General features: G+C 38.9%; 3 protein-coding genes across 3 annotated transcripts in view; 1 reads left to right on the top strand and 2 right to left on the bottom strand.

The window, feature by feature from the left end:
* Window positions 1-1,491: 1,491 nt before the first annotated feature.
* braf (B-Raf proto-oncogene, serine/threonine kinase) lies at window positions 1,492-16,146 on the bottom strand. The gene is made up of 19 exons (XM_087787391.1): window positions 15,860-16,146; window positions 12,536-12,637; window positions 12,178-12,465; window positions 11,781-11,884; window positions 11,455-11,557; window positions 11,232-11,380; window positions 10,855-10,974; window positions 10,621-10,780; window positions 10,390-10,429; window positions 8,201-8,337; window positions 8,007-8,124; window positions 7,446-7,530; window positions 7,198-7,374; window positions 7,080-7,126; window positions 6,687-6,805; window positions 6,492-6,623; window positions 6,270-6,404; window positions 4,940-5,093; window positions 1,492-4,033 (listed from the first exon to the last, which is right to left on the bottom strand). The coding sequence occupies exons 1-19, from the start codon at window positions 16,016-16,018 to the stop codon at window positions 4,011-4,013; spliced, it is 2,352 nt and encodes a 783-aa protein (XP_087643517.1). The 5' UTR covers window positions 16,019-16,146; the 3' UTR covers window positions 1,492-4,010.
* A 923-nt stretch (window positions 16,147-17,069) lies between these two features.
* Window positions 17,070-19,382, bottom strand: mrps33 (mitochondrial ribosomal protein S33). The gene is made up of 3 exons (XM_087785891.1): window positions 19,233-19,382; window positions 18,354-18,573; window positions 17,070-17,703 (listed from the first exon to the last, which is right to left on the bottom strand). Exons 2-3 carry the CDS (start codon window positions 18,566-18,568, stop codon window positions 17,598-17,600), a joined length of 321 nt encoding a protein of 106 aa, XP_087642017.1. The 5' UTR covers window positions 18,569-18,573; window positions 19,233-19,382; the 3' UTR covers window positions 17,070-17,597.
* A 1,426-nt stretch (window positions 19,383-20,808) lies between these two features.
* The window catches only part of LOC148084295 (transmembrane protein 178B), a 109,396-nt gene continuing 104,514 nt past the window's right edge, over window positions 20,809-25,690 (top strand). The window contains exon 1 of the mRNA XM_087787419.1: window positions 20,809-21,612. Within this exon, the coding sequence (XP_087643545.1) occupies window positions 21,228-21,612 (385 nt within the window). The 5' untranslated portion in view covers window positions 20,809-21,227. The remainder of the gene's footprint in view (window positions 21,613-25,690) is intronic.

Genomic DNA, 25,690 nt, shown 5'->3' with positions numbered 1-25,690 from the left:
GAATACATACATTTAAAGGGAGGGAAGGTTTTGTGAAGAAATATGTTTGATAGTCTCATAACTGTTCAGTAGAATGAGTGAAGTTTTAAAAACTATTCATCCGTCACTGTAATGGTTTGGTGTGAGGATGGAGTGTGATGTTGGTGAATATGATCAGAGTGGTTGTTTGTTCTGATAAAGACCTAATATAAATTATGACATTTAAATCACATTGTTATTCAAATATTTACTCTTTATGTCAAAATGTTTTGTTCTATTATCAACAATAACACCAATTAAGAGTTCTCACAGTGGAGAATTGCAGTAGTACAGCCTGGAGGAAACAGAAGCATGAATGAGCTTCACAGCAAGTCCAAGGGAAGGAATTTCCTGTGTTTTTTAAATGTTATAAATGTGAAACAAGGTCTGTGAGGTGTAATCTGAGTATTGAGAGGAGGAATACGATCAGAGTGGATGTGTTGTCAAAGATAAATGCACAGTTATCAGACAACAAAATAGTTTGAATGGTTTATTTATATTATGTAAATTAAAAGTGCTCACACTCATTTGTTTCAAGGTGAGATGAGACATCAAACTTTTCCATGCATTTGCTATTAGGTGTCAATCTTTCATTTGAAATAATGTCACAATATGTTTTTCTTCCTTTTTTTAATGAAATGTTATTTTTTAAATGTTTTGTATGATTAACTTATTAACATTTGTTGTTAAAATGAATATTATTTTCAGTTATATGAAATTTGTATGTATTGTCTTCTAAAAACGTAAAAAATATATAAAATTGAAAATATAATTTTACAGGAAAAAAAAAGAGATTTAATTATATTGTGAATGAAATTGTAATTTATTAACATGTTGAACAGAACTCAAATCAGCAATAATATGCTTCAATTTTATTTTACTTTATTCCACATATTTCATTTAAAATATTTTAAAGCTTGACTAATGTGTCAAATATCACGTTTTTTATTTGAACATGTTCATTATTGAATCATGTTATTACTACTACATACATTAAAATACATCAATGACAACTTCCACTTTTTCTAGTTTCAAAATAAGTAATAAAAATGTAGAAACAAGAACAAGCCTTAATATTATTCCACACATAATTTATTATTTGTTTTGACCGTTAGTAATGTATTTATTCATAGTTTCAGTTTTCTTTTAAGAAATAAATTACAATTTCTATATTCATATTGTTTTATCTTTTTTATTATATAACATTTTATAAACCAAAGAAGTAAATCAATGACCTTTTTAACCCTAGTAAAGTGTTTATATTAACAATATTTTATTGATCAATTGTGACAAAACAAAAGTTAACTTATCTTAAATTTAAACACCTTTAAAAGAGTCGTTGAAGTTATAAATTACAAAAATAATCAAAGATTTCAAGTAAAATAACAATTCGCATCTTGCTCGGACGGTAAAAGCTGGACAACAGCGCCACCAAGCGGAGAGAGGAAGAAGAAAGACAAAAGGCGACTACCATTCTCCACTTTTCATGCACTTCTTTAATATATCAGTTTTCCATATTCACAACAAATACATTAAGCTCTTTCTCCGTATGATACAGCCTTAAATATTTGTACACGCAACTGTTTTTCTTTTGCCTATCAAAATGTCTCTTAAATTGAACATTTTATAATTTGTTACATTTGTAGTTTCCATGCCTTCTAGCAAACTTGACAGTATTTCCTTTGTACAACTATTTACAGGTGGAACGAAACAAAAGAGAAAACGTCATGATCATTTTCAATTGAAAGGTTTTTGTGTTTGTGTGCGAGTGTAGGGAGTTTAAGGTGCAGGCAACAGGTCGAGAGAGAGGGAATGTTCCAGAAGAGTTGGTGACTGGAGCAGAGCTCAAGAGATATACAAGTCAAAAAAAAGATAGAATGAGGCCGATGTGCGTCTAGCCCTGCACAGGTAGATATCCCGGCTGATACTGATGTGTGGAGGAGGCGACCACTTTCTTTTCAACTCATGTCAGCTCGTGACAACTTCGCTGTGACTTATGAAACATGAGTGATATCAGTGAACACGACCCAGGCCAGCTTCTCCCCGTGAGTCCAGGATGAACATGTGACCCGACTTCATCCATATGTGTATCCGACAAACCATTCATTTTTACAGTGAATTGTTTTGGGGATTTTTGGGAAAATATGTCACTATGAGTTTCTTTCAAGAGGAACCTTTTGATTAGAGCTCCAATGTATTTGAAAACCCATTTAAATGTTACTAATATGTGATTAAAAATAATGTTTTAGGTGTTTGTAAACTTTTGGTAAAGTTGAATTTAAAAAAAACACAGAAGGTGTCGGAGACGTTTCTGATTCACTTTGATGATTCATAATTCAACATTTAATTTGAATCATTGTCATCAATCCATCAAAATATGAATCACACATCTTAACAAAACAAAGATCACTCCTCATGAATGTGCGAAAGGTAAACTTGCGATGTTGCTCAACCGTAAACACAGTAGCCATGTCACGATACTTGGATATGAAAAACTTCACCGGAAGCAGCGTTCATGGATCAGCAGCGAAGAAAACCCTGAAAGGACGTGGATGTTATTTTCCTCATCTTGACTTGTCATCTGAATTAAATTGAAGGGAACTCTTGTTGTGTATGGTTTTGGGCGATGAATATCAGTGGACGACGCTACGACAAGTGTAACTTTGAGGTGTAAACTTCAGCAGGATAAGAGCTGATCATGCAACAACCAGCAGCAGCCAATCATTGAAGTAAGTGACAACAAAAAGACCTTTTAAGAAGAGAATATCTTACTTTTTTCTTCATGTACACACACTTTCCTCTGTAAACCGTTTGCTGATATTTAAAAAAAAAAAGTAAGACTTACTTTTGTCATCAACTGATTGTTTAAATGAGGGTAGAAAACATAGTTAGCATTCAGTCAGCTAAGTGCTAAGCTACGCTAAGCTAAGCTGAGAGAAAACAAGAGTGTAAAACTCCACACCAGAAGCAAAATATGTCGTAATGATGTTGCAAAGGGGGTCAAGGTCGACGTGTACGATGGACGACCACCTCTCTGTCCGTGTTTGAACACCTCTCATCAAGCTAGCAGTTGTTTTAGCTCTCATTGCTGTAGGAATGTTCACCCTCCCTTTTAAAAAAACAAGAGCCTCCTCCGGTTCATCATCGGCTCTTCGTCTCGGGACTCGTGTTCCGATCAAAAAGGCAAGCTTCGATGCATTTTCTACAAAGTGCAAAGTACACAAGCGTCCAAAAGAAAGACTTGTTAGCTTAGATTCTGAAAGATTAGCTCCTAAAACAAACCAAAAAAGTCACTTTAAATATGTAGGTATCTGCAGGCCTGCCTGTACAGAAAAAAAAGGCAAAAATAAAACAACAGGTGGATTCTAATCAGGACACATGCCGGGATGAGCAACGTAAAGAAGTGTGGACGATAGAGAATGTTTCAGTGAGTAGCAGAGTGCAATATTAAAGCCATGTGATCCAAGAGAAGCTTTTCTCGTCACATGAAGTTAAAGGAGGCGAAGCAGGACTCGTCAGTGCCACATGTTGTGCTGCACAGAACCTTCTCTTGAAAAGGCAAAACACAAATTGAAAGATGAAGGAGATTCAAGTCATAGTTACAGGGTGAACCCCCCTCGCCGGGTCTCAGGACATCCGCCTCCGACAGACGCCGTCGTCATCGCCGTGCAGGCTCTGTCCTGAGTCGGCCTCAGTGCAGTGGAGATGACCGACCTTCGACCTGGCCCGGGGAAGAACCATCCCAAAACCTCTTTTCTGCCGTCTCCCGTGTCCTTCTTCAGCGGAGCGCTCCAGTCCTCCTCACAGCCTCGACCACCGGTCCTGTGTCTGAGTGTGCTGGGCGGTGTTCGGTGGACGGACTCCTCCAGCAGGTGGTCAGAGGGAGGAACACATTCTGCTAATATTCACTTGTTGGTGATGAATGGATCCACCGAAGGGACTTTTGAGAGGTGAAGAAGAAGGAGGGATGAACTGGTGTGAAACAGCACACATTACTTAAACGCCGAAAACTCCCCTGGGAAGGTAAAAAACAAAGGAGACAGAATTTTAGTGATGGATTGACGAGCATATGTCAGCAGTTATTCAGCTGGTTCTTGAAATAACCAAATAGAAATGTTTAATTCTCAGGTTTGGACACAAGTTCTGATATTCATGGCAAACTGAAGTGAACATGTAACATTCTGTCGTAAGCTTGGGACAAGAGACAGAGGACACCCTGGACAGATCTCAACTTCTATACATTTAAACCATCACACGGATATCAAAATCATAAACAACAATAATCCTCCTGTAAGTGACGCTAACATGCTGTTGACCAATGGCGTTTGTGTTTCTGTCATGTGACGTGTGACTTATCTCCACAACTTTATTGACACCACAATTTAATTCGTAAAGTGTTTATTTATTTTTTAATGTAAGAACTTTTTAAACCTTGTATAATTACAATGAAGTGCAGCATCGTAGTATATCTCCACGAGGAACATTATTATGGAGCATTTTGACAGAATTCATAAATAAAGCTTTAAAGGAGCACTGTCGATTTATTAGAAAATGTATGGTATTCAAGTTTGCCGTATAGTCCGAAACATATAGTACACTAGTTTATGCGAGTCATTTGTTATCTTTAATTTAGTACCTGAAATGGGTCTACAAGAATAAATTATTTTGCTCTGGTAATTATCGGAAGGGCTTTGCTGTGATGGGATTAGGAGGTTTTTTAAACAGATACAGAACAGTGGTTATATAGGGCAACTGCAAGTAACTAGTTACACATGCCTCGACTGCGTAGAAAGAATAGTGTGGTATCTAGAGACTAGGGGTGTCGATGTTTGCAGACACGCCTACAGTAAGAATCAGTTACGAACATGCTTCTCTGAACTGTGGGAGGAAAGTCGAGTGCAGAGACGCAAATAAAACCTACCATAGCCACCGGCCTGTATTGGGGTCTTGGGTGACGCGCAGGCATACAAGCTGAAGTCCTCCGTCTGGAAACCAGCTCTGTTTAACGACGGCTCCGAGGCGCTGCGGTGGATTTTGGGGAGCGAGCGAGCCAGCAGCTCGATGGACGCCAGGATCTAAAAAGAACAATGACAGTCAGAATAAGTCTTACTTCACTTTCAAAGGTAAAACTTCTTTGAGATCCTTGGATAAACATAAACAAACTCTTTTGAAATAAAATACTGATATAGCTTGAACAAGTGCAGACCCGGCGGCATGGGCGGGCATTGGGGGGCCGTGCCCGCCCCCAGGGTCAGCCGTGACCGCCCTGGCAGGAAGGTAGTTATTTTTACGTAAGAGTGGTCAACCCCCTGCCCTGTCGAACGAAGCCAAAGCGCTGGCCTATTACAGGTGATGTAAATGTTTGTACAATGTTGTAGCTCAACTCTTTAGTTATTGCCATGTGAGAACACACAACAACGCTACAGCAATCCGGGATTCAAAATATGTTCGTTTATTATCTTCTTCGATCTCTCAACACACATCCATCAATGTCAAGAGAACAGCACACCCAAGTGGTCATTAGGTTCCACTACAGTTATTGTTATCATTTGACAATAATGGTTACAGTTGCTTATAGAGTCAGTAATTGGTTTTGGTTTTCAGTATGAATATCCGTAATACCCTGACGAGTAAAAAGTAACAAGGAGAGCGAGCAGGAAGCAACGCCATCCATGTCTACTGAAAACACAAGCACTGAAGTCAACCTGAACACTGGAGTGAACATTCAAACTGAGAGAGGTAGCTGCAGCTAAAGCCTTTACTTGAACTCACCAAGTCACCTTTCTTGGGCTCAGTTCAGTATTGTTTTTATTGTACCTTTTAAAAACAAGGCTCCTGTAGAATGACTAAATAGCCTATATTGTCATGATTGTTATTTGGTGCCCTTTAAAAAGACATATTTTTAAGCAACTGGGCTTCATCAAGTAGTCAAACAGATCACACATCACACCTAACATGATTTTGTTAAATGAGATGACAACTTATTTGATGTTCAATCCAGTGTTCAGGTTGACTTCAGTGCTTATGTTTTTAGTAGAAGTGAAGCTGTGGTGCTTTAGTTTAATAAATGGACACAGCACTAAACTTTGAAAATCACTTTTCAGTAATGGGAGAATTTTTTCTCTATACTGTGCGATTAGTCCCAGAGCCATTTTTCCATTTAGGTTGAAAAGTTTGCCCCCTGAAAAAATGTAATGCCCCCCCTTAAATGTTTTTTCTGCAGCCGGGTCTGAACAAGTGTGTGATCCCACCTGGGGGAAAAGGGGGCGCTCTTCTCTCTTCTTCTTCAGGCAGTCGGCCATCAGCCTCTTCATGGCCTTGGGACAGTTGCTGCGCACCTTGCTGAGGTCCGGCGACAGGTAACCTCGACCCACCATGAATATTATCTGCAGCAGAAACCGTTTCATTACATCTTTGAGAGGACTCTGCTTTATTATAGAAAAAGACTGGAGTGTGACGAACAAACATCTGACCTGGTCTCGGTTGTTGATGTTGGAGTAGGGCAGAGCTCCGGACATGAGCTCATACAGCACGATGCCGAAGGCGTAGACGTCGGACTGGAAGCTGTAGGGATTCTTGTCCTGCAGTCTGATGACCTCAGGAGCCTGAAAGAGCAGTCCTGTCAGGAGGGAGTTCAGGTGAGTCGCGAGGGGCAGCTTCACACTCACCATCCACAGGATAGACCCAGACAGCTGCTCAAACTGGTGTGAGCCGCTCCAGCGGGACTTCACTGTGGCCAGGCCGAAGTCACCGATCTTTACCGTCAGGTCCTCGTGGAGGAAAATATCTGGAGGAGAAGTCGTCAAGGACACTTCCTGGGAAGAATGCTTTTCATTTCTGGAAAAAATATATTCTTACAGTTGTAATTCTTTATTTAGACTGCCTAGGTTTGCTAAACCAAAGATTATTCATTAGTTATCCACAATCAAAATGGGACACCTGTCACTCAAGGAGATAATGAGTGACAGGAATAACACAAGTTTTAATGCTTTTGATTTTTTTTTTAAGTAGTTTCATGTAACTTTCAATAACTCCAGACTGGTTGATCTCTCTTAGGATACTGTTGCTCTTCAGATCCCGGTGGATGATTGATTTGGCGTGAAGATAACTGTTCAGGAAAAAACACAAAGCAACATAAGCGAGAAGCACAAACAACAACAAACAAGTGTAGCGACTCACTCCATGCCCTGAGCCGTCTGTCGGGCAATGTCGATGAGCTTGATCATCTCGAACTTGGTCTCGATGATGTGCAGGTGATGGTAGAGACTGGAGCCTTCGCACCACTGGGTGACGATGGCCAGCTGGGGCTTGGTGGTGTAGCCCATGAACAGCAATATGTTCACGTGACGCGTTTTCCTGTCGCACACAAACACAGATGTTTAAGTCCAAGGCAGAGGTCAAAGGTTCGAGTTAGTGACATGAGCTACCTGAGGACTCCCACTTCATTCTTGAAGGCTTGAAGCTGTTGAGGGGTGGGTGCCGTCACGTTCAACATCTTCACAGCAACATCGCCTGAAATGACAGGTACGTTTGATTAAAATGGAAAAATAAAAAGATAATTCAGACATGATCCTAATCAGACACATGCTTACTGTTGAATGCAACTAAATGTTTATTTTAAAATAAAATAAAAATAATTTTAGTCCATTGAAAACTTTTTCTTGACTCCCATCTGGCACAACTTTTAGACATCATGAAACATTTTGGCTAAAAAAAACCTCAATAAATTCACATTTTCCCATAATGCCCAGAGACAATTTCTCTTAATGAAGTTTCAACATAAAGCATGTTGAAGTAGAACCTCAATGTAAATCAGCTCTGATAATAATAATTGGAATAAAACAATTTCCCGAAGGAGACCTCATGAGGGATCAATAAAGTTCTACCTAACTTAACCTATAATCTCCATCCCTTAGAAAAGAAACGTCATTAACACTAGTCTGTAGACTCTAGCAGCGTTAAACTAAACTATTTAGACCGACTCTTACCGTGCCACTTTCCCTTGAAGACCGTTCCAAATGAACCAGATCCTATCCTCTGACCCAGAGTGATCTGGCCCTCAGATATCTCCCAGTCGTCGCTGGAGTCCCTCCTCCCGAGAGTTTTCTGTTTCACGGCACATCACCATCACCTTCATCATCACCACAGCAACGTTCATCAAAGCACAAAGACGGTCTCTTACCATTTTATTGCGATCTTCAGACGAGGACGACGACTTGCGCTCTCTTTGTGGACACGGGGACTTCTGCGGGGCCTTGACGTTGGTCAGAGAGCCGGGTAGAGATGCAGGAGGAGTGGCGGACAGACCTGTGGTGGTACCTGGACAGCAGGGGAAACAGAGAAAAAGCATTTGGAGCTTGAAAAAGTGAGTTAAGGCAGAAGAGGAGAGAAGAAGAAAGTTGAGTTTAAAGAGTGCGTTTGCCGTTTGAATGTGCAGAAGAGGTCATGCAGTGGCAAATAATGTTTGTTACCCTACGATTTATTATTTTTTAATTTTACATCATAAATTAAACTCATTCGTACTTTGACTCTCAATTGTGAATACTTTCAAGAATGATTTATACAAGTTCAAAACCTTAATAATTACAAATCTAAAACTTATTATCTTGCAGTCACATTTATGCAATTTAATGAAAGAGGTCTAAATATGTAAAAATAAATAGCTCAGTTAGACTATTCTTATTTATAAGGCAAAATATTTTTTAATGGAGCTACACTGGTAAATGATACATGAACATTATAAATACTACATTCATTATCAAAAGACTTGACTTATCTAAGGAATCTCTTAAAAACAGCATCATTTATTTGCATATATTTACCATACAATGATGAAGAAAACGACTCTTTTGGAGTCTGTGTGTAACAAAAGTGCATCACAGTGTTTGAAACAGTAAGATTGAAGTGAATCCCAAAACCATGAGAGAGAACATGTGAAAACATAAAGAGGGAAACACACACAGTGGACTTGACACAAGGTAAAGGGGCTGTTGTGCTGGGGTGGAGGTGTAGGTGAAGGAGGAAGAGGATGGGGGAAGAGAGGAAGAACACAGGAACACACAGAGGCCTAACTACCTCGGAAAACAGGCTCGGGCTCAAAATCAAAGACTATGTCATTGGGGTAGGAGTATAGGAGGGGGCTTGAGGTCCGTGTTCGGTGCTTCCTCAAGCAGCGGGCGGGGTGGGTCGGGGGGGCTGCAGGGCAAAAAGAGACAGACACACCATCACTGCTACTCACCCGGCCCCTCGAACCACCAACTGTCCATGGTTTTGCTCATGGCTTTACTGGAGCATTCATCTTACAACTATCACAGTTCCACTTCCTATTTTCAAACATTACCAGTTCAATGAAGACGATTCTCTGAGACCAATCGTGGCAGAAACTAATACTGGCAACTCTTAATCCTTCTTAACATTTATAGTTAGAAAAATACCTTTTTCACATTTCCATTAATTCATATTTTTGTATTGAAGCAATCATTAACTGTAATTACATCTACCTTGGATTATTATCATCACTAATATTTATATTACAAATGCATTATTTAAAAATACAAGACAATATTGGCTTTATTTTTAGTCATGTATATACTGGAATGGTTCTAACAATCTGTTTATTGATTTATATTTTGGGGTTTATTTAACAAAATAATAAAAGAGTTTATGTTACAAAATTTCTAATCTTTCTAAACTGCTAATAAATGCAAGTCAAGTGTCGTTTAAGATTTTTTAAGATTTTTATTGCAGGTAAATCCCCAAAAGGGCAATATATTGAGAGCTGCAGGCTTGTTAAACTGAGTGTGTGTATATATATAAATATATATATATATATATATATATATATATATATATATAGTCACTTGACAACTTTATTTAACCTAATTACTATGAATTATGAATGAGGCTCATAAAAATTGTTGCTAAATTGCTAATGAAGTTATATTTTATTTTACACACTCGCTAACAGGCAATGTTTGAAAAGCACTGCAGAATTACACTAGATAAACAAATACATAAATATGGCTGATATGACAAGATTACTAACCTTTTTTTTTTAATTTACCCTAAAACATGACTATTGACATGTGTACCAATTCTTATTATAGTTACTTATTTAACCAAGTAACTGAGTGTGTAGAAGCTGTTGGATGAATCATTTTATCATATCTGGTTGTTCAAGCAAAGCGAACTGAACAAAATTAAATGTATATGGTATTGTCTTTTTCAACATCCCATTTATATTTATATTCATTATTGGGTCTCACACACACACACACACACACACACACAAAAGACTAAGAGCACGCAGACGCGGAATGGTTGGAAAAAAAGCCACAGGATGTTTGGGAAATGTTGCGTGTTGATCTTTACCTCCCTCCGACCTCGGTAAGCACTGATCACGAATCAGATCCTGTAAAGAATCAACATTTGTGTTACTATTATTATAGATAAAAAAGTTTAAGGAAAGAATATACAACGTCGGATGAAATCATTTGAACATTCATCCTTTTTTTTCAGATGCAGGCAGAACCTCTGACTACTTGGTTTCACATTCCTACATCAAAAATCCAGTCATTTATATCAACAACTGTTGCATCTCACATCAATGTTGACAGGCTCGATGGTGTTGATATGGACGTTGGGTGCGGACGACGAGCGGTCCCGCTGCCCAAACTGGTTACGGTGGTCTTCCTCATTGGGCCGGAAACTAGGTGGGATGGGTATGGACTTGGACGGGGACACAGTGGCGTGGCATATGGATCTGGAAAGGTTTGAAGCCATCAATAAGAGAGAGCACAGAGACGAACACGCAGAAAGGGAGAGAGCGGGGATTACCCTGTGGAGTCTGATGGGGGGAGTGAAGGACAGACTTCGGACACGGGGGTCGTCCCTTCTGAAGAAACTTCCTCCTGAGTGAAGGGGTGGTGCTCGAAGAACTTGGAAACTAGCAATAAGCTTGAACCACAAAAGAAAATGTTATTAAAATCAAGTTTAAATGAAGGTTTTTTACTGAATGTTATCCTGCTTATATATTAATCTATAACTGCACACATTTTTATAGATGCATCAGGTTAAAAACAATACTTTTTTTTATATTAAATTGTAAATTATTTAGACGAGCTTAAACTGACCATGACCTCAGTGAAGAGTCAACACTTTAAATCACAGCTTAATTGAAGATTTTGTACAACTTCTCAAGTGACACAACTTACTCTAACTGGTCGTAGTTGACACACATAAGAGGAACCTCGGTGCTGCAGCGCTGGTGGAACTTGTACCCACATGTCTGGCAGCGGAACCCCTGGAAAAGCAGCTTCCTGCAGAAGTCGCAGAAGGCCAGAGTGAAGAAAGTCTTCCTCACCTGTGGGACCATAAAAGGATGATTGATCAGGACACTATGAATGTGCAAGCAGCAGAAATCTGGAGCACTCTTACAAAATTATGCGTCGTAAGAGGAACATTTTCCAACACTTCAACATGTAGCTCCTCCCCCGTCAGCCAGGAAATGTCCGTGTCCCAACCAATGGGCTTCTTCTCTCTGAAGAAAAAAAGTCATCAATATAATTATAGAGCATTTGACAAAAACTATGTGATCAAATTTAATGCCAAAACAATTTAGAGTCATGAAGATGGAGGCAAGATGAAGATAAACCTTTACTTTGGGATACTTTTGTGTTTTTATGTGTGTAATTCATTGCTTCTTGGACTGATCCGTCAATAAAAGTTTGTTTTATTGCGAAAACACCGTCACACACACTCACCCATCTTGTATCCTGTAGACAGCGCAGCACTCGGGTATCAGTCCTCGCATCATCAGAGCTTTCTTCAGAGAGTCCCTCACAGTCATCCCGCAGCGGGCCGGGACCTGACAAGTTGCAGAGCAACATTTGAGCGAGGAAATGAGGCAATGCAGCCACAGGTAGTGACGATGTTGAAACATGGCAGTTGCTTTAAGAAACATTTTCTGGAAGATGTCAAGCTACTTATCAAGCTTAGAACTTAGCGATTCATTATTATGAAGTTCCAACAACCTAAAAAGAAGGTTGAAAAACTTGTTTTAATTTCTTAGGAAAGTCGCCATTTAGCTAAACTTTTAAACTATACACTAGATTAACGTGAAGAGAAATTAAAAACTCAGCAGCTTAACGTCAAACTTACCACCGTCCTCTGTTTGTTGGGCAGGAAAACCCTGACGATGGGCTTCTGTGGGGAGCGGGGATTGGCCCTGCTGGCGTCCGTGGGAGTCTGTAGAACGGCCAGTGTGTTGGGGGCAGAAGGGAACGCCTGAGCACCTCCTCCGACACCGAATCCCCCCATCTTGACCTCTAGAAGGGTGGGCACAGGAGTGGGGGAGCAGGAGAAGTCTGTGCCGTTGCCCATGGCCTCCAGCAGCTGCTGCTCCCTCTGCTGGAGCGCGTCCAGTTTGCTGGTGTACTCCTCATACGCCTGGAGAGCAGAGGAGCAGGAGCTGAAGGGAAATTCACACGCAACAGTTTGGACTAAAAGAGGCGCTCACCTCTAGATATATGGAGGGAGGATTGTGTTCTCCTCCGAACTTGTCCAGGAGAGCTTCCAAGTGTTCTTGTGTCAGCTTGATCATCTGTTTGATATTCCAGATCTGAGGAGAAACACAAAGGTTTGTTCAAACTCTGATCCAACAGAGTTCAGAGAATCGTCTCACCACCCTCTAATAAACATGATGGAGATTGGGATCTTTTCTTTAAAAATAGAAAAACGAAAACATCTGCATAGGACCTTAAAATACATCCATGATCCAGAACATCAGTAGAACTACATGATAAAAGTTGCATGCAAACGTTTTTATTTATTTAGACAACTACCAACCATCACAGAACTTTGCCAAGATCGTTACAAAACAGTTTGTTGTGTTGAATGTCAACTTTTTTTTACATCAACTAAATGGAGGTCCGTTTTTGTCTGGAAACTACTTTGAGAAGCATCACAACACTCTTGCCATGATGATCCAGGTTTGACAATTCAGAATTGTTGAGTCACCAATTACAGGGAAATTAGTTTTAAAATGGAAAGATGAAAAAAGATGTTCACCAAGCATCTACAACGAATGCCCTTTACTACTGTATAATCTGACTTATAATGCGCTCTACCTTGGACTACAGCAGTCCAGGCTTTTTTGGGGGGGGATGCAGAAAACACTCGCAAATATCAGGTCAGGCCGCATAAATTACAAGCACATCTCTCTGTGCAAAACATTTCTCTGGTGAACTTGTGTCCAACAGTGACAAAGCTGGATAAACAACGCCCGTTTGGACCATTTGTGACGATCAATACCCGCTGAATAAGAGGTAGACTATAAGAACAATAACTTTTATAAGGCCTGGGCTTTACCCTTTGACCCTGACGTGACCTGGGAGGTCAATATTACATTATTTAAAACACAACTTCAAATATGTTTAATTTTAAAACATGATATATCATTAACCACAGATACAAATTAGTATTATTAGAAGCATTACTATTTTCATTGAAAATCTGAAACGTTATAATATATATATAGATATATATAAAACGTATTTTTACCTTCTGTCCATCTCTTCCACAACCACGAAAAACTCAACGTATGTATACCAATATGTACTCGTGAATAAGGCTGGTCTCTTGAATCATCTTTATAATAAAAACTTCGCTCATGGAGTATATTTATTCAAGCTTCATTGGTTTTTTTAATATTCATTATAGCTATTAATCATTTCTTTTAGTTCTATTGCATTTATTTTCTTCTTTATTTTAGCAATTTTTGCAATTTGTTCATCATCATAGAATGAAATCTGGCAATAAAATAATTCAATAAATAAGGGAAATATAACAATAAGGAAGACAGAGGAGGAGTTACACAATTCCTCACGAACAATCTAATAATGCTTCAGATGCAGGACCGTGAGAACAAGCATGAGCTGTTTCACCTGAAAATGGATGCAAGGTTTGAACCCAGGCGAGATGTTCTTGTAAGACAACACATGATGAAATAACTTAAAAATAGAGTCCATGAAATTGAAGTCATCAAAACTTTCAAAGAAAGAAGAATGCACGCGCAACAGCAGCCGAGTTACAGCTTCTTCATATAAAATGTAATTCAACCAATAAACTTTGTTTTATTTTGGTAGTTCGATTTTAAGAAAAAATGATATTGCAAGAAAATATTTGGATTTTGAGCTGTTGATTTCAAGATCACTACTTGAATAAACAGTAGTATTTACTCAATTAACAACAAGATCATTCCAAGATATCAAAAGAGATTTCCGTTGGTTTGTAAAACTGTTGATAGATGAATTTACTGACGTGAAAAACACAAAAATCACTCTCATATCAATTATCAAAACGCTGCAGATATGAACAGGATTTATTCTCATACAAGCCGTTGGCATAACCAACATGAGAATGAAAATTAGAGCAGAATTACTGCTGTGAAAGCTTAGCAGCTCAGTTAAATAAATAAAACCATTTAACAATGTTAATTTTTAATAAAACCGTTCCTCTAATCAAAAAAAGCTAATACTTTACAATTTAATATATCAAACAATTTGACCAAACCTTATTTTTATCTAAAAAAAAAATGTTAAACATTACATTTACCAGCAACCCAATATACAGTATGTATATGTAGGGCAAAGTAACTCTATTAAAGGACCTTGTTTCATTAAATCTATTAAAACATTACAAAATAAAACAAGTTAACTAATAACACGTGTAACAATATAATAGATTAAGATATTCACTGATCGTCAATTTGGCCTAAATTTAAGCCGTAAACACTTAATTTGCAATTTCTTGATATCAGGGAAATTAAATGTAGCCGACGAGTTAGGTAGCAAAAGCCAAACTACATACAAACTAACTTCCCTCTCAAACTCAAAATATTAACTTCAAATACTGCCACGTGAACCTAAGTAAACCCTAGTTAGTGGTCATTTTTGATAAGAGTTAACGGTTATTATTAAGCGTGAAGCTCTCAACATCGAGGTCTGCATAAGCTGGTGATGAGAATCAATGGTTGTTTTTGCTCCAAAACATTCAACGTTAAAGTTAATGTTTGAATGAAGACTTGGATCAGGATCTGAATAAGAGGAACAGGGTTGAGATCCTTCACACACTGGACCACATTAATGGTTGAATTAAAATTTAAAAAAAAAAGAAATATCACTCCATCTTTTGATGCCTTTTTTTTTTTTTTTTCCCCTCCAGCCGGTTGTCCAGCACAGGCCTGACCTGCTGGTTCGCACCGACATCCAGGTTCTCCTCCTACACGCTGGAGTGTAAAACATGGTCGCAAAGTGGACTCGTATGATGTGTCGTTTGGATCCAAATGGCTATTTTTTTTTTTTTTTAAAAAGAGGGCATCAGCGGAGCGAACGCATCCCTGAGCACGACTTGAGTCCAGTTGAGGCTTCACTCCCCACATCAGCACCAGCCGCTAATGGAGCTCGGCGTCTCGGCGAAAATAAAAACTTTGAACGCACCATAACGCTTGTTTTTGTGTTTTTATTAACAAAAAAGGTGCGTTTGCGTGTCTTTGTTGTGTCAACAGCGGTGTGTGTGTGTGAAGCCGCTCGCTGCGGTGAGCCTGGAGGACCAGGAGCCAGTGGGCCCGAAATAAACACCGACATCACCGTTAGCCTGTCGCAGTTCGGAGAGCCGGAGCTCCCGCCATATATCCCCCCCCAGTTCCGCGACCCAGAGCCGGCGTCCTCCGGAGCGTCGCATCCCCCCCTCTTCTCTCCGGAGCCCCGTCTCTCCAACCCCACTTTTTTTTTTCCTTCCCCCCCTCTTTTCGTTCGCGTTCAACCCCTTGTAGCGCGCCTACCTCTTCCTCCTGCGGACCTCCGGGGATCCCCGCCGAGCAGGAGGGGTCCAGCCCGGCGCCGAGCTCCTCCAGGGCCCGCTCCCTGCCCGGTGGTTCTCGCTCGGCGGCGTCTCCGTTGAAGACGGGCGGTGGAGACTCGGCGCTGCTCAACGCCGCCATTTTAAAGAAAGTGAGTTGGAAAAAAATAATCGCAGGCTGCGGGTGAGGACAGGAGGGGGAGACAGAGAGGGACGCTGCCCGCGCCGCTGAACCCCGTGAGCAGCCGCGACCACTGCGACCCCCGCACTCTCTCGCGCGCGCACGACAGCCTCACTGGAGGTTAAAGCGACTGCGATGTTATTTCCCTTTTCTCTTTCATTTCTATGTATTACTGTTGGACACCAATTGATCTAGTTCTTTAATACATGATAAATAACTATAAATAAGTTAATAAATACGCATTATTAATAAAATATATTATTTATAATTATTATTACTACCCAAGCTTTCCTAGTCACAAATATATTTATGCATTAAATTAAATACCCCCAGTTAGTTATTAAAAATGACAGCTTTATATATTTGTTAATAGTTTATTCTTATCTTCAAACGTTATCGCTTAGATAAGAGAGCAAGTATAGCATTAAGTTTACATTTTATTTCCTTTACATGACCGTTGTGACTTTATCATATTGTTGTTTTCATATACCTGTAATAAATGCCTATAAATATATAGTAGTATATATATATTCCCATTTTCATAACTTGATGTTCTTGGTAAAACAGTCATAGTGTAGGATTTACATTTCAATTCAGTGAAACATGTAGTGTCATTAACATAAAGATACTCTCGCTCTCAGACTTGGGCTTCTACTGACTCCTTTAAGAAACATCTTAAGACGTTTTTATTTGTTTAGGCTTTTCCTTGATTTTCTGGAACTCCTGTTGTGTTCTCAGTTTTATCTTGATCTTTAAAGTATATACTTTATTGAATATTGTTTTGATTGTTTAAGCGCTTTGTGACACTGGTCTGGAAAAGTGCTATACAAATAAAAATTACTTACTTTTAAAATAAACTCTCAAAAGTAATAGTAAAAATGTCAAGTTAAGACTGAGTTTAAATGGGGGGTCTGGCTTTTGCAGTCGAGTAAATTAAATTTCCCTGATATCATGCACTGCCCCGATATCTGCGGAATTATGTTTACAGCTTACATTTTGGTAAAAACTGACAATCAGTAAATGTTTTAATCAAAGCAAGAATGTAAAATACATAATCACCATATACAGAGACAATGTTCTTGGAGTTTGCTGCAAGTGATACAAATTGTTTGCTAATGGATGCTGACCACGAGCTTGTGGATGGAACTGGTCTGGATCTGGACAACGAGGAGCCCACAAAGTACAGAAAGAAACACCCACAGGTCAATAAATGTATGCAAAATGTTGATGTATTTTGTGTTGAACCACGGAATGAACTTTACAAATAGCCTTTTTTCTGTTCCTACACATAGGTAAGAAGCATCCTGTCAAAGTGATGCAGCATTATTCCATTGTCCACTCGACAACCATGCACTGATGCAAATTACTTTGAATCATGATACTTGTTCCACAATGTCACGGCTACCTGACCTTGAGCAGAGTCATATTTCCTGCACAGAGAGGAAATGAAACTCCGGTTTATTTTTATAAACATTAAATAAACAAGTTCCTGTATTTTTAAACCGAGGCGCAGCATCAGTAAGAGCACAGAGTTCATTCTTCATTTCTTCTTGGTGGCTCTCTTCCCTTCTCCTTTCTTTGGTTTTCCTTTCCCTCTCAGTCTCTTCAGACGTTTCATCTCCTCCTTGAAGTCCTCATGTTCATCTCTGCGGGCGAATGTAAATCCCATCAATTCAATTGAGATTATATGGTGGTATCAATCAATGTTTTAAGAAAGTATTTTTCTATTTTGAATATTAACATGTTGACGGTAATGCTGGCAATGTTGAAAAATTGAAAAAATATCTGATAAAATTAAAAATGCATTCAAATAGAAGTTTCATTATAATAAAAGACAAAACAGAAAACCATAAAGAAGACCCCAATGAAGCGAAAATGTCATGACACTTTGAATAACTTACTTAATGGTTAAACAAAAAAGTAGGAAAATAAAATAACACAAGTGCTCAAAACAGAATAGAAGGAATTTCCAATAATGGAAGCTGTTTATGATGGGAAGAAAAAAATCAATTAAATGAACCAATTTATCAATTATTTATAACAGCTCAATTGAACATTTAAAATGTAAAAGAAAGTTTAGTTTTAAAATAAATTAAGTTGTCTTTAACTTTAAAACCAATAGCTACTACTACAGCATTTACCCTATAAATAGTACATTTCGCAAAACCTTATGAAATATTGAAATCCAAACAACGCACTCATTAAATTATACATTTCTCATGTTTTTATTTTTATGTTCACAAGTAGTTGAACGGTAATTTAAGAGAAATAACTTTAAAAGAAAAGTTCAACACACCTGAACAGTCCCATGTATCTAAGCTTCTGGGTCATGGCATAGTAGATCCTGTGCTGCGGGTACCAGTCGTACACCTCCTTCCTCTTTGCCATCGGAGGCTCCTGGAAAAGCCTCACCACCTTCATCGACTTGGAGTCTGTTGGTCGCACAACTTGACCGAATATCTGAGCGCTCAGTCGGGCCATGCGCATCGCGTAGTTGGACATACCGGCCATGGTGACTGAAGCAAAAACACAAACGAGACGATTTTGAACCTTTTATTTTAAAATATAGGAATAAAGAAGTTGTTGTCTTTGACAAATAATATTCATCTGGAAGTTAACAGGTTAACAAAACCCTATTAGTTGTGTACACAGTATCATACTTCAATACATTCTGTGTTAGGTAGAGATTGATGGCAAGTATCGTCAAATATTTTGGAAGTATTTGTTGATAAATTCTAGAGATTAGGGAAATTTACATGAATTCAATTCTAAATAAAGACATAATTTGAGTAATTTACTTTCGAAAAGTAAATTACATTTCATTAAAAGCAAATAGCATTCTAGCAAAATATGGAGCAAATGGATGGCATTTCACTTTGTTATTGATAGTTATTTGTTTGTTTTCCAAGCATTAATATTCCATTATAATCCAATATGTCACTCACCTTACACATACACTTGCACGTATAAAACCCAGTGTATATATCGAGTTTAATATAAAAGGTTCGCGATTTTTCCAGTTAGCACGTTAACTGAGTGAAACAAACGTGTAGACTTTGAACGCAAAGACCACGAAGACAATTTATATATATACATATATACATAATATTTGTGTGTGTAAAAACATGTGACAAGTTTCAACCTTGTTGGTCGTTGTATCGTCGTCCCTTCTTACCTTTGTCAGCGGCTCTCAAGAAACCTTATCCTACTGCTTCGTCTAGCAGCGTGTCTTTATTTGTAAAGTCAATTCAAATACAATGAAATCAAATAAATAGCTATGTTATAGAGGTGTGTGGTAAGCTAATGTTAACCTTCACTTGGCTAATCGCTCATCTGCGCATGTCACAATAACGCCCCCACTGATTGGGCAAAAAAGATCATGACCTCATTTCCGGCCTCGCAAAGAAAAATACGTTATTTTTAAATTTCCGAACATTTTTAATTTTTATCTTTACTGTATTCTAGCTTAAAAAATATTGACACAAATCTTTAAGAATAACGGTATTTGTTGGTATCTATGGTTTTCGAAAAAACATTTAGACTTATCCTCAACTTGCAGCTTTCATCCGGTAGATGGCGCCATCGAAGCACCGACATCCACTCAACAATATGTATTGTTAATGTTTGCATAAAATACAATTCATTTCACTTCGGTCATTATTGCCTTTATTGAAAAACAAACTCAATAACAGGTAGGCTATCGTGAAAAACATGTACTGCAATTTAAAAACATGAATCGATTTAGCTAACAATTGATGATAGTTATAGTTGATGGCATATGAGTGTTATCATCATTATATTCTGATTAAGTAAGACCATTCTTTTGTAGTGGACGTCAATGTGAATAAAAAACAAACAGTTCAACATCAATATTGCCGAAAAAAGTGTTTTGTGCACCACAAGAGGGAGCTAGAAAGTTAAAGCTCCACTGAATAGTTTTGCTTTTCTAGAAAACACCAGAATGAGATTATTTTTTATTAGCTTTTTCTGTAAAAAAAATAAAAAAATAAAATGAAAAGAGTTGATTTTATAATGTGAGACAGGGTCAATCTAATTTGCACATATATATCAACATATCACTAGAGTAGTTGTATACTGAAAGAACAATATGCCTTAAAGATAAACTATTAAAAAGGCAAGTGGTCTTTTGCGTATCCTCTTAACCACCACTTTCTTTCAAATATTTCAAGTTTTCATTTTTATTTGTGAGTAGTAAGTAAATGGGCTGATGGTGGATGCTTCAAGAAGCAGTGTCAAATTTGTAATAGCTGTTTAACGCATTAGATTAAAGGAGAAATAGTGCCTTCTAATGAAATGGTTTTCACACCTTTGAGTTAAACGTTTGACATGTCTGTATATTCTGTGTCAATGAAATTATTGTTTTTTTTTAACTTGTGCCTGTTTTTGCTTTGAGAACATATTTCAATCGACTATGGTTGTGTCCAATTTCAAATGAAAGATACAGAGCTGCATAACAAACCCCTTTCCAATCCAAATAAAGTTTTGTTTCCCCCCCTTGAATGAATATGTATATGAATATGTCCATATAGTACAACAAATACAATAACATATGACACATGCATCATTTAATCCACAAAACTGATTCTATCAAACACGCCTTTTTTATATTTCTGAGAGCTCATCTCAGGGGAACTGATCCCTCAGGTCTGAACACTGCAGACATCAGACAAAGCAGGCATGTGTGTGTTATTTTTTTATTTTTTGGGGGGGATGACTTAATCATACAAGCATGTAGCTGGTGAGCTAACACGACGCTTCTCCAGACAGCCTGCTGTTGATTGGTCGGCGGTCGGGGCCTGCTGTGAGGCAGCTGCCGTCATCCCAGCAGACGTGCTGGGGATGCTGACTCAACCGGCGGCTCCCTGCACTCGCTGACGGACTGCAGCCCTGCGTGGACACATCAGGTGCATCCGAACCCCGCGGGATCCGATTGGCCGCCCGGACATTTGAAGGCAGGCTCGGGTGAAAAACAATTGCTGAATGTTTTTTTGCTCTTCCAGGAGATTTGTAGAGAGAACGGAAATACAACGGATTTAACGCTTTTTCCGGTGATGCTCCCGGTGCTCTCCAGAGGGGATGTGAGCTGAGCCAGACACCGCAGGAAGGAGCTGTCCCGTCCGTCGTGGTGCTGATGCGGCTGTGAGCGAGCATGGCCGCCGGGAAGTTACTGCTCTACGCCGGGCTCTCTCTGTCCCTCTGCGCCCTGGGCATGCTGGCCGTGGCGATGTGCTCCGACCACTGGTACGAGACCGACGCCAGGAGGTACCGGGATCGGTGTCGCAGCATCTCCAGCCGACGCAAGGACCCGGGCTTCATCTACATCCCCAACAACAGCCTGCCGCTGCGGGCCAGCCGGAGCAGCAGCAGCGCGCCCCGCCGGGAGAAGCTGCTGCTGGCCCGCAGCCGCCGGCAACTGTTCGCCATGAGCGCCGCGGACGAGTGCGGCAGGCAGTACAACTCCACCAACATGGGGCTGTGGAGGAAGTGCCACCGACTGGGCTTTGACCAGGAGATCGAAGACCTCATCCGGAAAGGTAAGATTATATATCTTTAAAAAAAAAAAGAAAAAAAAAAAAGTTTGCAGGGACAGTTTGATGGCGCGCTGTGGCGTTTATAGAGATGTGCGGTGATCGTTCTGGTGACCAAGCAATTCCTTTACTCGTGAAGGGTCTCCGTGGGTCTGTGAGGGGCCCTGTGGCTGCTTGTTGTCATGTTATTTTGCGGAATGGGAAGAACACGCATGCGTAATTGTGCGCGTCGTCCTTCCAGATGTAACAGGGCTTTAAATGTCACTCAGCTGACCTTTCAATTGTCAGTAATGACTTTATGATCTCCTGGCGTGAGGCTCGACAGCTCAGTCTGTAGTGTGGTGTGTTCATACACATGGCTTTGCCATCATAGAAAACAGGACAAGCCATACAAAACTATATATATATTCAAGGGTTGTTAATGTCATAGTTTTTCCAATTCATTCGTAATGTATATCTACACATTTTTGCCAAGATGCCGTTTGGAAAGTCACTAATTAAATTCAAACATTAATTTCATTTTTAAAGTGATGCTTTTGATACCATACTATATACAAATTATTATTTATTTCTGTCCCATAAAACATATCTACCAAATACATACCATATGTGATGCTACAGTAGCACTATATATGATATATGTTAGATAGAAAATGTTACAGTGGGAATTGTGATGTAAAATAAAGAGGATTTAAAAAAGAATGCTATACTTGCTAGCTTAGCTAGTGTAGCACAAGCTGTAGTCATTTATAATTATAAATGACCACCCTATATCTTGGTATTCAATTCAATTCAATTTTATTTAAAGTGTCTTATCATAACAAAGTTATCTCAAGACACTATACAGTTGAAATAAGACTATAGTTGATTAAGGAAAAATAGATCCCAGCAATTCAACAAAGAGCAAGAAACAAAACACTGCACAGTGAGCTGTACAGTGAGCTATGGCGAGGAAAAACTTCCTTTTAGAAGGCAGAAACCTCGAGCGGAACCAGACTCATTGTTGACGGCCTGCCGCTTTGACCGGCTGGGAGGAAGGATGGGGGGGTAGACAGATGGATAAGGAGAGGAGTGAGGGAAATTATAGTGAGAAAAAAAAGAGGAGAGTGTAGGAGAGTCCATGGAGGTGCTGGAGAGAACTCGGGATCTGTGTCGGGTATGTGGTAAGGTTTTAGTTAACGTTAGTTTCAGCCAAATTAAAAATAATATCTGGGTATTATTGTTAAAATAAACAATGTGGAAATGGAACCAGTTTTGTAAAATGATCCAGTGCCGCTACTTGCTATACATCTGATTGTTTTTTATTTCATGGCCTGGACAATAGTGACACTGAAGCACATTTGAAACACGAGAAAAAGAACCAATAGAAATATCCCCACATTTACAAACATTTGGACGTTCACAGAGCAGCATTTTTGAAAATACATGGGAAAGGATGATCAAGGACCATAATGTGTGCAGGTATCACCCAATGGTAACCCTCTCAAAAGACCAGGAGTAGCCCCCAGATTCCATTAAAGGAATGGAGGCAGTTATTGGGGAAATTCTTGAGATACTTAAAACTTTTGAAAAAAATATAAATATAGTTTTTCAAATTGTATGTATTTTAAACTGTGTTCAAGCGCTTTGTGACCCTGGTCTAAGAAAGGCAAGAAAGGAAGTAACTATAACTTACTTACTTACTTATATATAATGCCCTCAGGCTCAAATGCAGTCGGTTCCAAAGATAAGGGCTGTAATAACTAAAATGGGCTTGTCTGAGGTTTTTTTTCATGGTCAAACTTAAGAGATGACGACTTAAGGACTGGAGGGTCTGTAGGAGTTGATACTGTAAAAAAAGAAATCAGATAAACTTCCAGAACCAAAGCCATTAGGGTTTTTATAAACCAATGAAGGATCTTAAAATTAGTTCTGAAACCTCAAAAGTCAATGTATGGTCTTTAATATGGTCTCCTTTGTCTTCCAATCTTGCAGCAGAGACCAATTTAACTTCATATTTTAGCTGTTATTTGGTTTGCTTTTAAACTTACTTTTAAAATGATTAAATATCTATATATTCATGTTATGTCCATACCAGATCAATAATTATTTCTTTTAAATAAAATGCATGTCTTTATTGAAAAAACAAACAGTCTGTCACTTCTTGGAAAAAACATATGTATCTTGTTCAGGTAAAATCTGAACAAGATAGATAGGTTTTCTCGTTTAGTAGTTCTGAACCAAAGTTTTGGTTGCTAAATTCATTACTCTACTGAGAGTGTATCTTTTTTTTTTTTAATTTGGAAGGAAAATGGAGATTTCATTTCTTTCATCACTGGACCTTTGGTTGCATTTCAATTTGACATTCTAGTCTTATTAAAAAAGATATAAGGGTTGTTTTCACATTAGTTTATGTTTGAATCAGCATAATTCATCACAAATGATTTGTCTGCACTAGAAAAAGGTTTGTTGTATTTCGCCCTGGAACGTGTCAAGGTTTAAAGGATGCTAGCTAGGAAATAAATACAGACATCATTTTGGTTCTACATTTTCCCCTCACCTACCAAGCTACGATTTTCCCGTCAGGGCAGTTTTGTTTTCTTGTGCGTCACAAAAATAAATAGTGGTGTGAATTGAAGTTGTTTTATGTATTTGATTGTCCTCCAACAAAGTATTACATTCAGCCAGGGATGGCTGAGTGAAGTGAGCTTGCTTGATGGAAGACTGTGCTCGTGGTGGAATTTCCTAGTTGACAGATAGAATCCACGGTGCTGTGTGTCGAGGTGTGGTGACTCAGTCTTGCTCAAGAGCCATTTCTGGTAGCTCCACCACTTCACTGAACTCATCAAGGACACCATACGAGTTCAGAGAATTGATAATATTAACAGTTTGAAATGAGAAATGTTCATCCCTGCTGTCTTCACTTGTGACATCATCCTTGATGTGCAAGATTACAAGTGAAGCTAATGAAAGCGTGAATGATGTCAGTTTTACTAAGAACAAAACAGAAGCTGACAAAACGAATAATTTGGAATCTGTCATCATCAAATGCTGCTTATTGCTGAATCCACAGGGGACGCTTGTGTTGCAGCGAGAGGAAGGATGATGGTTCTGATGGAGGTTAATGGTTTGAATCCAAGCTGGCAGTGTATGTGTGCGTGCGGTTAATATGTGTGTTTTTCGATGTGCGCTGCAGCTGTGGCTTCCTTTGAGGACGCCTCAATGGCCTTGATGGCTCGCCATCTGCATGCCGTAATACGTGGCCCCCGTTACTGAGCGCTGTGATCAGCTGAATGCCTCCATAGAGAGCTGTGATCTATCCCAGCCTCCAGCGCAATCCTAGACAAATCCATCACTGTCGGTCATTCAGGTGCCACAATAGCGCCTCACTGATGGAGTGATGGAGACATGGAAGTTATTGATGAATAATGATGAACATTAAACACCTATTACATGAAATGTAATACCAAAAAAACATCAATATACTTAGTACCTTTGAAGCTAGCTTACTTCCTAACTAGCTTCCCAGAAATCCATGTCAGGAATTGGTGTTAAATAGGTTCATGACACATTTTTGTTGATTCTTTTTTACCCCCTCTCTTAGTCCAGTGATCATTGGCATGTATCTGTCTGCTAGCATGTTAGCTAAATAACTCAACAACAGACAAACATTTCATGGATATTTTCTTGCTGGCTAACCTTCTTTCTTGCACCCTCTTATGGACATATCCTTACTTCCTGCTCTCTCTATTTCTTGCCATCTTAATTTCCTCCTCTCTCTTTAGATTGTGTCCTCACTTCCTCTCTATAATTACGGCTCCCTTTTGTGCTCTCTTTCTCTTTTGATCGCTTCACTAAAAACGTATTGTTGATGGTCTGTTGGTCTGAGATTGCAAACCTCTTGCTATCATTAGAAAGACTACACCATAGAGCTGTGTGATTATTTTAGAAAATCTTTGAAAAGTCATTAAGACTAAAGTAAAATATCATTTGACTCATTAGCCACATTTCTTGAAATTGTTTATTGATTTTGGAGTTATTTTGCTAACTGAAAAACAAAGGAACAATTAAAAACCTCCTTGAGATAAGAATGATTTATCTTTTT

The sequence above is a fragment of the Callionymus lyra genome, chromosome 3, assembly GCF_982586985.1.
Source record: "Callionymus lyra chromosome 3, fCalLyr1.hap1.1, whole genome shotgun sequence".
Taxonomy (NCBI): Eukaryota; Metazoa; Chordata; class Actinopteri; order Syngnathiformes; family Callionymidae; genus Callionymus; species Callionymus lyra.
This window is presented reverse-complemented; position numbering and strand designations above follow the sequence as displayed.

Coding starts and splice junctions, on each gene's coding strand:
- braf (XM_087787391.1), bottom strand. CDS start 16,018: ATGGCGGCGTTGAGCAGCGCCGAGTCTCCACCGCCCGTCTTCAACGGA. Junction 7,127..7,197: donor CAGACGGCTCAGGGCATGGA/GTGAGTCGCTAC, acceptor TTTCCTGAACAG/TTATCTTCACGCCAAATCAA. Junction 6,624..6,686: donor CTGGGTCTATCCTGTGGATG/GTGAGTGTGAAG, acceptor CTGCTCTTTCAG/GCTCCTGAGGTCATCAGACT.
- mrps33 (XM_087785891.1), bottom strand. CDS start 18,568: ATGGCCGGTATGTCCAACTACGCGATGCGCATGGCCCGACTGAGCGCT. Junction 17,704..18,353: donor AGATACATGGGACTGTTCAG/GTGTGTTGAACT, acceptor ATTCGCCCGCAG/AGATGAACATGAGGACTTCA.